The sequence below is a fragment of the Sinocyclocheilus rhinocerous genome, unplaced genomic scaffold, assembly GCF_001515625.1.
Source record: "Sinocyclocheilus rhinocerous isolate Xijiao unplaced genomic scaffold, SAMN03320098_v1.1 scaffold1481, whole genome shotgun sequence".
Lineage (NCBI taxonomy): Eukaryota > Metazoa > Chordata > Actinopteri > Cypriniformes > Cyprinidae > Sinocyclocheilus > Sinocyclocheilus rhinocerous.
Window position 1 is genome coordinate 19759 of NW_015666559.1, and position 12545 is coordinate 32303.

At 37.4% G+C, this 12545-nt stretch overlaps 1 protein-coding gene across 1 annotated transcript in view; it reads left to right on the forward strand.

The window, feature by feature from the left end:
* LOC107732764 (guanylate-binding protein 1-like) overlaps positions 1–12545 on the forward strand; it is a 29265-nt gene that overhangs the window by 7811 nt on the left and 8909 nt on the right. The window contains exons 4-6 of the mRNA XM_016544187.1: positions 785–1028; positions 1225–1467; positions 1572–1852. Coding sequence (XP_016399673.1) covers positions 785–1028; positions 1225–1467; positions 1572–1852 — 768 coding nt within the window. The remainder of the gene's footprint in view (positions 1–784; positions 1029–1224; positions 1468–1571; positions 1853–12545) is intronic.

Consider the following 12545-nt stretch of genomic DNA (forward strand, 5'->3'; position numbering starts at 1 on the left):
CCTCACGACACTACTGTGCAGACTCTGGCTCCAAACGAATCTCTACTGCGCAGACTATGGCTCCAAATGACATCATTTACTCAAGATGGCAGCGGCCATACTGAGATGCTTTGGCTTCACTTTTCTACAGTGGAAGGAATAGGAGACGCGTCGTCCATCTTTTTTTACAGTCTATGGTTCAAACTAACTCTTTATTAAATATCACCGGACTATACGAAAAGAAACAAGACATTCATACACCATCTTCAGTTGTAAAGACATTGGAAGTAACTCCACACATGTGTGAAACTGTAAATGTTTTGGAGATTTGTTGCCATTCTGTGCCCATCATCTGCTATTTCCACCACTTAACCAAGCCACTCTTCTTTAAAACATGACGTTTTATTTCACGTCATTGCGTTTGCGTTGCCTCTCGTGTTGAGCTGTTTCATCCGCAACTATTAAAGTATTCGATTTCTACAGCGACTCATTTGGCACACATCGTTCTCTTTCTACGAAACCTGTGAACCGTATTCACCGGTTCTAACTCTATAGCAACACCAACTCCATAGCTGTTTGCCCGAACATTGCTATTATTTCACATTTACTAGAATTTAACCTTTCCCCAACTCATTTTTGCATCTGTCCTGTGCGTGGCATTTTTTTTTTTACGTAAGAGGTACGCGGCCGCACACACGCGCAGCTTAGAGGGAACATTGCTGATCATTAGTCATACTGAAAAGCATTTAGCCCTGGTGTTGTGAGTTTGCTTATTACTGTACCTCATTGAATAATATATGTTTTGTTATGCATCATGAGTTGTTGTTGCTTTGTGCTCATGCCTGAACAAACTGTCAGATATGTCACTGAACTATCAGAGTGCATCAAGGTCAAATCATCAGATGAGGATGCCGATGATTCAAGCGAGTTTGTGAAGTTCTTCCCTAGTTTCATCTGGGCTGTGAGGGACTTCACACTGGAGCTAAAGACCGATGGCAAAGATGCAACAGAGGATGAGTATCTAGAGTTTGCTCTGAAGCTGAAACATGGTAATTTAAAAATACTGCATAGTTCTTATAATCACTATCACAACTAGTTCTTGTAACTGTGCTGAATTGTTTTGTTATTCAAGCTTTCTATTTTCTAAGCATTTTATGTCCAGTAGCTCAACCAGCTACATTCCTACAACAGACATGCTCTTTTCTAGAATTGAGAGCAGCTAGAGAATGTGCTCATCTTTTCTAGGCACTACGAGAATTGTGATGGAGTACAACTTTCCCAGGGAATGCATCCAAAAATTCTTCCCTTCCAGGAAGTGCTTCACTTTCCCCTTTCCAACCGCCCCAGAAAATATGTCTTGCCTGGAGAGCTTGAATTCTGCTGACATTTCCTCTGAGTTCTTGAAGGTCACAGATCATTTCTGCCAGTTTGTCTTTCATGACAGCTGTGTGAAGAGGCTGAAAGATGGACACACAGTCACTGGAAGAGGTGATTCGAAAGAAAATTTGAAGAGTTTGCATGTGCATACAGAAAACCATCTGCTTATAAATAAATTTTTAATCACTGTGTTTAATTTCTTTCTTTCTCTGAAGTTCTGGGTCATCTGGCTAAAACATATGTGGACACCATCTCAAGTGGGGCTGTGCCATGTCTGGAGAACGCTGTAATAGCAATGGCAACGATTGAGAATGAGGCTGCAGTGAAGGAGGGCCTTCAGGTTTACCAAAGTGGAATGGAGAAGCTGAAGAACTCCTTCCCTCTGGAACTGAAGGATGTGTCCTCAGAACACCAACATCTTAGCAGCACGGCAACACAAGCCTTCATGAAGCGTTCCTTCAGGGACATTGATTGGAAGTACCTGAAATCTCTAGAGGTGGGTAATGTCCATTCATTTAGGATGATGGTGAACCACTGACCCAGTAATACTGGGCAACCAGATGAAAAAATTGGTGCACAACAATTTAGAATCTTAAAAATCAAGCAAGCATCAACCAAACGTTTAATATTATCAAAACTCAATAAATTATGTTGCAATATTGATAACTATTAGTCCTCTGATCAAATATTTTAAGCATCTGTTTGTAAAGTGATTCAGTTGATTGTAAAATTGCTGTGCTTGCTTGTGACCAACTATTAAAACAATATGAGAAATAGAAGTAAAGATCTTAGAGTGCATGAAAAGTTTTGCTGCCTCTATTGTTAAGTACGGTTATGAATGGTTATATATGCCTAAAGTTAAATTGAATAATATTGGCTACCTTTTTGGCATGCTTTTGTTATTGACAGTTGGGAATCTAAAAATTACTCCTAAATATTTAAAATCAGAAACAACCTTGACTGCCGCCAGTAGGACCGGTACCAGAACATGTGTAAGAAGCACATGTGAAACCACTCTGTTCCAATTGGCCCACGTAGCCCGTGACACCAATGGTCCAAAACAACGAATCAAATGAGGGTAATGGTTAATGAAATTATGTTTTGGACAGAGTAAAGTTCAGAAAAGTTTTAGTCAATAAGATTTGGTGGACTTTGATTTTGCTCTCCATGTAACAAAGAGACTCCTGAAAATTTTGAAGATAGAACTATCTCAGTAATGACCTTCCGGTCCATTAGAATCTCCCAAGATGGTTCATTTTCAGGAAAACGTAAAAGCATCCAGTTCTCGTGTGCATTACCACTTAGTGAACCCTTGGTGAAACTTGACTTGCTTAATACCTTTGGCTTGTTAAACCTGTCTGAATCTTTGTACGGGAAGGACTTAATGCAGTGATTGAGCTCATCAAATGAAATGTTTCCATTCGAAATTAAATCTTTCAGGCACAAAGACAATTCTACAGGTACAATGCTTTCCAAAAAATCATGTAATTCATCAGGAGGGAAACCAGTTACAGGATGAAAGAAAGATTTAGCACATATCCCCATTTCACACCACTGACATTTTGCAAACTTCCATTTGTCTGCACTTCCTGGACAAAAGAATTGTGTTCTTTTTGAAAATGTACAATATTTGAATTGCATTTCTTCCGGTTCAATATTTTTCCTTCTTCAATGGACTACTTCCACTTCAAAAACAACATTTTTCATCAGTTTCTCCCATTTTTATGGATATTTCAGCTAGCTAACTGTATGTAATATAGTCTAGAACAATGTCAGAATACAGTTTATTGGCCGTTTTGTCAAGAGGTATTGTAATGAGCAGTCCACTGAACGGCAAGTTGAAGAACCCATGTGCAGTTTATTTACAAAGTGATCCAAACATAATCCAAACAAAGACTTGACTTGAACAGACTTGACGTAGCATGAACAGACTAGACTCACCGACAGCAGGTACATACATTAATACACGACAAAGAACAATGGGAACATGAGGGCTATTTGTATCAAACACTATGGGTCACATTACAAGAATCAACCAATGAGCAAACATGGATTTTTCTCGAACTGCCCAAGGGATTGCACACTTCAAATTCATCCACATACAGTCCCAAAGATAGAAGTCTGTTCTCTTTAAAGTAAGAACCATCTTGAAAAGACTCAAAATGTCGAGGAGTAGACTCTCCACTGAACATATCTGATCTTAGCCAAAAGATCTTTATGACCTAGTAAGCATTCCAGAACATGATATAAAGACACATAAACAAAGTGTTTGTGTGATTTTTGTGTGTCCTGTCATAGAGATAATCTGTTGGCTCAATTACGGAGAAGTGTTCTTTGAAATATAAATTCCTTCTGTGGTCTGTGGATAAACTACCTTTTCCTGAAGTAGTCAGGAGAAGAGGATTGGTCTAAAAAATAGCACTGGAGGATAGAAGTATCTACATCAATTTTTTGTTTGGCCAAAATATTTTTGATGCTTTCAACAGCAAGAGACTTGGAAAAGTGCAGTATATGATGAATTTCCTCGACTATGTTATGGATGGCACTCTTGGATATATGCAAGACTATTTGCATTTTCAAAAATACAGAAGCCCGTTTATGCTCAAGAGTTTCAATATCCACACTTTCACAACCAGAGTCAGTAGCCTCTTGAACAGTCTGTGAGGCAAACATTTTCAGACTCACACAGCTCAAATTTAAATGTTAGCGCAGTGTGACAAATGGGATTTTAAAGCACCCTGTGTCCTGAATGAGCAGACACAATCTGAATATGTGCAAGGTCAATTTGTTCCTTTATGACCTTGTCCATGATGAAGTCTGTAATGCTTTACCAGGACCTCTGTGTCAGAATTTGAAAATGTACAATATTTGAATTGCATTTCTTCCGGTTCAATATTTTTCCTTCTTCAATGGACTACTTCCACTTCAAAAACAACATTTTTCATCAGTTTCTCCCATTTTTATGGATATTTCAGCTAGCTAACTGTATGTAATATAGTCTAGAACAATGTCAGAATACAGTTTATTGGCCGTTTTGTCAAGAGGTATTGTAATGAGCAGTCCACTGAACGGCAAGTTGAAGAACCCATGTGCAGTTTATTTACAAAGTGATCCAAACATAATCCAAACAAAGACTTGACTTGACTTGACTTGAACCGACTTGACTTGAACAGACTTGATGTAGCACGAACAGACTAGACTCACCGACAGCAGGTACATACATTAATACACGACAAAGAACAATGGGAACATGAGGGCTATTTGTATCAAACACTATGGGTCACATTACAAGAATCAACCAATGAGCAAACAGAACAATAACCAAATGAGGAACAAGACACATGACTATGACAACCAATCAGAACTTGACACATACACAGGGCAGAAATACATGTGGGCAAGGGAAGCATGACACTAACATCATAAATCAAATTACAAAATAAAACACATGAAAACAAGAACTTGAAACAAACCCAAAACAGACATTACAGGTATGAGCAAAATACACTAAGATATTAATGCGATTTTTACCTTATTTTAACGCATGTCTCGCTTTTTCCCCATAGACAACCATATCTCAACACTTTAAGTAATATGCGAGGCACTCAAAAAAGCACAAAATCAGTTACACAATACTACATTTTATGAACATCACGCAATTTTTTAATCAAAAGATTATTAAAATAAAATCCCTTTTCTCAGTTGTACCACTGGCAAACTTCTCTCAAAACTTGAAAAGACGTGCACAATGTTCATGTACTTTCAAAGCAATTGCAGGAAGATATCTACATGGTCAGTACATTTTTGTCTATACATATGAGCAAACGTCTCTTTTAATACTCATTTCGTGATTTCTCCATTATTAAAACGATTTCATTTAATGCATTTTCCTGTGCGCGACATCAGTAACAACTGACAACTGTAGTAACATACATGACTAATAAAATACAGTTGATTTATATATATATATGTGTGTGTGTGTAAAAAAAAGATTACTACATACCAGTGATTTTAATGAAAAGCTGGACTGATCAGGCACCACACCACTCCTTCACGTCAGCATCAAAAAGCACTCAAAAGTGTGTGAAATCAGAAACACGCTGCGAAATGAGATTAGGCCGTCAGTTTGAGAAGAGCAAAATGTTTATTATATATGACAAATAAAATACAGTCGATTATAAAAAATGTTTACTACATACCAGTGATTTTAAAGTAAAGCTGGATTGATCAGGCACGACACCACTCCTTCACATCAGCATCGAATGAGTAATACTGCTAAATTAGAGAACGCGATCAGTTTGGGAAGAGCACAATATACATTATATATGACAAATAACATACAGTCGATTATAAAAATGAATAATACGTACTAGTTATTGTGCAGAAAAGATGGATTAATTAATTAACCGGTTGCTTCTCATCAGCATCAGCTTTTTGAAACCCGCATCGTAGCATAAGTAGCTGAAGTCTCAAAGCGTTCAAGGTTCAAACAAGAATCGTGAGCTTCAAAGAAAACTAAAACTTCTTAGTTAGATCAACAAAATATTGCATGTTTTTAACATTCAAGGAACAAATTTGTTGAATCAACTTAGTATAATGCATGAACACTTCCAATGAAAATATCATAGTTCAATTGACTGTTTTATGTTTATTGGGAGGACTTTTTGAAAGTTGGCTTTTTTACAGTGTATATAAACTAAACAGGATAGGGTCCAAAATTGATCCTTGAGGAACTCCAATATTACAGTTTAAATATGTTGATTAACTATTACCAAGATGCACACTTTGTCTCCTCTTTGAGAAGTATTAATTAATACATTTAATAGCTTCACCACAAAAGTTAAAAGTGTGAGCTTTGAAAGGAGTACCTCATGGTTCACGGTGTCGAAAGCCTTCTTTAAATCCAAAACCCCTGCTCCTATGACTCCACCATCAAGTTTAGATTTCATGTTCTCAAGAAGATAACAGTAAGCTGTTTCAGTTGAATGATTAGAGTGAAATCCAAATGGCTTTGAATGCAAAGGGGGTATCATTCAAGTAAGTAATCAGCTGTTTTGCTACCCATTGCTGAGCCAGTTTGGAAACTGTAGGCAATATACATTTACATTTACATTTAGTCATTTTGCCGACGCTTTTATCCAAAGCGACTTACAATTGGGGAATACATAAAGCGATTCTTCTTAAAGAGGCAAACAGACACAGGAAGTGCTTGAAATACCAAGTTTTAGGCATTGTTCAAATAAGTACAAGCTAGAAAAGGGAAGGAATAAAGAGAAAGATTTTTTTTTTATTTTTTTTTTAAGGTGAAGACAAGTAGCGTTTAAAGAGATGAGTTTTCAGCTGTCGCTTGAAAATTGTCAGGGATTCAGCATTCCGGATAGGGGTGGGAAGATCATTCCACCAGCCAGGAACAGTGAACGAGAATGTTCTGGAAAGTGATTTTGAGCCTCTCAGCCAGGCGTCGCGTCTGAGAGCACCATCAGATCCAGATGAAGGCCTGGTGTCACTGCAACAGATGAATGAAGCAAAACTGATGAGAGGAAGCAGAATACAGCTGAGCGCTTGAGTTTACATGAACAAAGCCCTTGCAGAATTATACAAACAGAAGATTAAATAGCTTTGTTCTTCAGTGCTGCCCTTCAGAAGCTACATGAAATATTTACATATTTAAACACAAGATAAAGTAATAACAATTTACACTGATGACCATTCTGTTCAAACGTTTACAAACCCAAACATGCAGAATGATTGACAGCGGCTCTGACTGTCCAAAAATATCAAATGATTTCATAAAAAATATCTTTTTTAACAGTAGATATACAGATATTTTATATTAGTATGATTTAAGGCAAGACAGCACAGGTGAATAAAGTAAAGCAGTAACTCATCAGTATTACCAAAGTTCCCCAACTTATTGATTACATTAAGAATTACAGACATTTTTGGTATTACAAGTTTTCTGAAATGTAATGTTTAAATATGTAAATGTGGCATCATATAATTAAACATGCACTGATTTGCATACATTTCCAGAACAGAAACATGAACACTGGTTAAAAATTCTTGTTTTTAACCAGTGAGTCATAAAGAATCATAAAGAGTTTTCCAGAGGGGATTTTGGATTTCTCTTTTTATCACTCCATAAATCAGAAAATACTGTCAACAGACAGAAAACAAACACATTTTCACTGTGTTTTTAGGAGTAAAATGTCGTATAAATCAGTGTGAATAAAATAGAAGCCTTCAGAATAATGAGAGGAATAAAACACTGGTTTTGCATGTAGTTTCTCGACTTAAAACAAATCATAACTTCTATGTGATTATTCAGCAGATGTAGGAGCGGGATGTTTTAGAAGACCATCACAGTATTATCATTCTTCTTAGGTCTGATGGCAACACAACATCCTCTTTCCATCAAATACAGACCGATACATACAGATAAACCAGAGTAAAGCGAGTGTGAGACACAAAACAGGCCTCCAGATGTTATTATAATGTCATTACAGACATTAGAGCAAGATTCCCCAAATCTTCCAGCTTTCCCAGCATGATCTCCATCAGCCCCTTGGGGTCCCAACCATTATAAACAGCAAAGCGTTATAGGAAGCCTGTCCATATCTGCTCTATAGCTGTCAGCAGAGGCAGACAGCAGTGAAGTATTTTTACTTTACTCAAGTAAATTTAAAAAGCATCTGTAGTTTATCAGAGTGTTTTTCTTTGGAAAACTTGACTACATTCCAAAGCATAATGTCATACTTTTTACTTTTTTGTTTGTTTTGCCTTTAACACTTAAGAACATTAAAAATTTAGTACTTTATTGTACTCAAGTAAATCTTTGAATTACTTTTACTTGAGTAAAATCAGCAGCGGCGTGAGATTTGAGTTCAGATAGAGAAAAGAACATCAAATAAGCGCTGATAGATTAGACTAGTTCTTACTCGAAACTCTGTAAGCTAGAACTACAGCTGAAAGTGAGTTTGTTTCATAACTGAGTTTTGCAACATTAACATGAGTTTATACATTTCTTATTTTCATTTAGTTTAACTTGATGTAGTAAAATAACCAAAACCAAAACGACTAAAACTTTAGATAAAGTTAAAGTGAAAACAAAACTTAAAAATAAAATCCAATTCAAAATATTAACACAAACTCTCAGTGATATTAAAATAACACTGCTCACAGACGGGAAAACTACTGTAAATGTCATTTTCTTCCTCTGTATTTTTGTCTTGTTTTCCAATGTTACATCCTTGCGTTGTATTAATGTCTCTTTATTTCTTTCCCGAGTCTCTCTTGTTTTTACTTTCACTTTCATAGTCACGTCCTATTAGCCCACGCCGCTCGCCTGGTTCCCGTGATCCTGTGAAGTCACTGACCAGACCTTCAATCTGATTGGTGCCCCCGTGGCATAAAAGTGGAGAGAAGACACCACTCGCGAAGCTAGATGCTTCAAAACTTCGTTCTGTGTGTCATTCTGTAGTTGTGTTATAGTGAGCCGGTGTGTTTAACATTGTACATATCTCACTTGACTATTGTTCATATTTCCATTCGTTAACCTCTCGTTATTGTGCGCTCATCACACCCGAGGTTGGAGAAAGGGACAGGTAAGAAGGTCGCGCGACATACATCGTGCACAGGTAGACATTTCCCTATATTGTATTAGACACACTAGTTTAGGGGCGAGCTCCACCCACTGTATATTTTGCCTTTTGATAGTTAACACTAACTAGGGCAGGTAGCGCGTCACGGATGCAAAGACTCTTTTCGTTTTCATGGTTTTCTTTTGGCAGTTAGGTTGGTGGTTGGGTCACTAGGTAGCTTGGTTTTTCTTTTTGTTTATTTCTTTGATTTGGAAACCGCCTGCGTCCCTTCTCCAATTCTCTTCCAGTTACCCATCTTGTGTTTACATTTACATTTAGTCATTTTGCAGACGCTTTTATCCAAAGCGACTTACAGTTGGGGAATACATAAAGCGATTCTTCTTAAAGATGCAAACAGACACAGGAAGTGCTTGAAATACCAAGTTTTAGGCATTGTTCAAATAAGTACAAGCTAGAAAAGGGAAGGAATAAATAAAGAGAAATAATTATTTATTTTTTTTAAGATGAAGTCAAGTAGCGTTTAAAGAGATGAGTTTTCAGCTGTCGCTTGAAAATTGTCAGGGATTCAGCATTCCGGATAGGGGTGGGAAGATCATTCCGCCAGCCAGGAACGGTGAATGAGCATGTTCTGGAAAGTGATTTTGAGCCTCTCTGTGATGGTACCACGAGGCGTCGCTCACTAGCTGATCTCAGACTTCTGGAGGGGATGTAGATGCGTAGTAGTGAGTGGAGGTAGGCGGGTGCTGAGCCTGTGGCTGTTCTATATGCATATTAATATATATATGTATGTATATATGTATATGTCTTGAACTTGATGCGAGCCTCAACCGGCAGCCAGTGCAAGGAGATAAAGAGAGGCGTAACATGGGCTCTTTTGGGCTCATTGAAGACCAGCCAGAAGAGCATTGCAGTAGTCCAGCCTAGAAATGACAAGGGCCTGGACAAGAAGTTGTGCAGCATGCTCCGTTAGAAAGGGCCTGATCTTTCTGATGTTGTGCAATGCAAACCTGCAAGATCGGGCAGTCTTTGCAATGTGGTCTTTGAAGGTCAGCTGGTCATCAAAGGTTACACCAAGATTTCTGACCGAAGTCGATGGGGTAATTGTAGAAGAACCTAGCTGGATAGTGAAATCATGCTGTAGAGTTGGAGTGGCAGGGAAGACAAGAAGCTCAGTCTTTGCCAGGTTGAGCTGTAGGTGATGTTCTTTCATCCATGCCGAGATGTCCGCCAGGCAGCCTGAGATCCGTGCAGCTACCGTTGGATCATCTGGTTGAAATGAATGTCTGGTTGAAATGAATGAATGTGAGCTGTGTGTCATCAGCATAGCAATGGTAGGAGAAGCCATGTGCCTGTATGATGGGACCCAGTGATGTAGTGTATATGGAGAAGAGGAAGGGTCCAAGAACTGATCCCTGAGGAACCCCAGTGACCAGTGGATGTGCTTTGGATACCTCCCCAGGCCACCCTGAAAGACCTACCAGTGAGATAGGATTCAAACCAGCGAAGAGGAATCCCTGTGATGCCCAGTGAAGAGAGGGCAGACAGGAGGATCTGATGATTGACAGTGTCAAAAGCAGCAGATAGATCCAGCAGAATAAGAACTGATGATTTGGAATCAGCTTTTGCAATCCGCAAGGCTTCCGTGACTGACAGTAGCGCAGTCTCAGTTGAATGGCCACTCCTGAAACCTGACTGGTTAGCATCCAGTTTGTTGTTCTGTGAAAGAAACAATGATACCTGGTTAAAAACAACTCGTTCGAGTGTTTTTGCTATGAAAGGAAGGAGAGAGACAGGTCTGTAGCTATCTGTAAGTGAAATATTTAATGTAGGTTTTTTGAGCATATCCTATAATCCATATCCTATATCCAATATACTAATCCGTCTGTAGTTTCCACCATTTGTTTGGTCACCACCCTTAAAAATTGGTGTCACTAAGGCTAACTTCCAAGTATCTGGGTTAAATACCTTGCTTAACTGAGAGACCATCAAAAGCCACAAAGGATGACATTTCATTAATGACAACATTGACTAATAACAAACTTACATGTTATGCATGAATTGTGAAAGAAACACATTTTGGTTTTAGGACAACTTTGATGAAAGGTTTTGATCCACTTCAAAAGTTGACTAGTATAATATATCCAAGTATCTGGGTTAAATACCTTGCTTAACTGAGAGACCATCAAAAGCCACAAAGGATGACATTTCATTAATGACAACATTGACTAATAACAAACTTACATGTTATGCATGAATTGTGAAAGAAACACATTTTGGTTTTAGGACAACTTTGATGAAAGGTTTTGATCCACTTCAAATGTTGTCTAGTATAATATATCCTTATGTTTTTAAAAATGCAGTATCTAATCCATTTGCATCCTTTGCTTTTGAAGCTCTAAATTAACTTATAATACTCATAACTTCAAGGGTTTCTGCAGGATTTTTAATTTAAGACTTTTTAAGACTTTTTAAGACCTGCACAAGTAAAATTAATACCATATGAGCGGGGTAGGGCAATGTCTATATTAACATATTAAACTGTAAAATGACTGTAAAAAGCATGATTTACAGTTCAGATACAAGTTTTCACAAAAACAAATTATAAAATGATACACATCACATTTGAATGGGTCAAAAGTATAAATTATTATATTAATTTAAACAATTATCAATAAATTATTATATTAATTAAATAACATAAATACATTTTACTGTTTAGATTTTTATAATGAATTATCTTCTTATCGATCCACCAGTTCACATTTACAGCTCTGCATGTTTGCAGTGGTAAAAACATGGGTCAATTTTCGCATTGGTCTGAACAAAAACAACCCCAATACTATGTTCCTGCAATAATGGAGGCTGCAGTTCAAAGACCGCATTTCTAGGACCCTATTTTTTGTGACAGCGCCATCTAGCCAATTCTATTGCAACAGAGGAGGCCTGTTTCAAACATCAAACAAACAGATGCAAGACTTGATCCATGGACACTAGAAATTTTTTATCTTTCCGTCTTATTATTAATGTAAGAGCTGGCGTGAACTTGAGTGTGCAATGTCAGCAATATCCTTTTAGCCTATTTAGCTGTGCTGCTGGATGTTGTAAACTAGTATTTGTATTCAAATTATTTTAAATTTATTAACGTACTAATAAACACACTAATTTGTACCGCAATTGTTTTACCGTTTACTGCACTTTGTTAAGTGGGTCACACATCAGACGTGAAGCGCTGTGCTGCAGCTAATGAACTGAAGTCTCGCAAAGACACAAGTCTTTATTTCCAAGAAAACTGAATTTAAAACCAGAATATAGCCTATATATATGAAGAGTTCATTTGCAAAAACAATAACTCAATTTTATTTGTTTTTTTCAGAAATCACGTTTTTTTATTGCGCATTCCAAGTAATATAAATCAAACTGCAGTTGGGTTGTTTTGATTAAAGGGGTCATATGATGCTATTTTAAAGATCATTATTTTGTGTATTTGGTGTAACAGAATGAATTGACATGCTTTAATGTTAAAAAAACACATTATTTTTCAAATACTGTACATTATTGTAGGTCCTCTATGCCCCGCCTCTCTCAAAC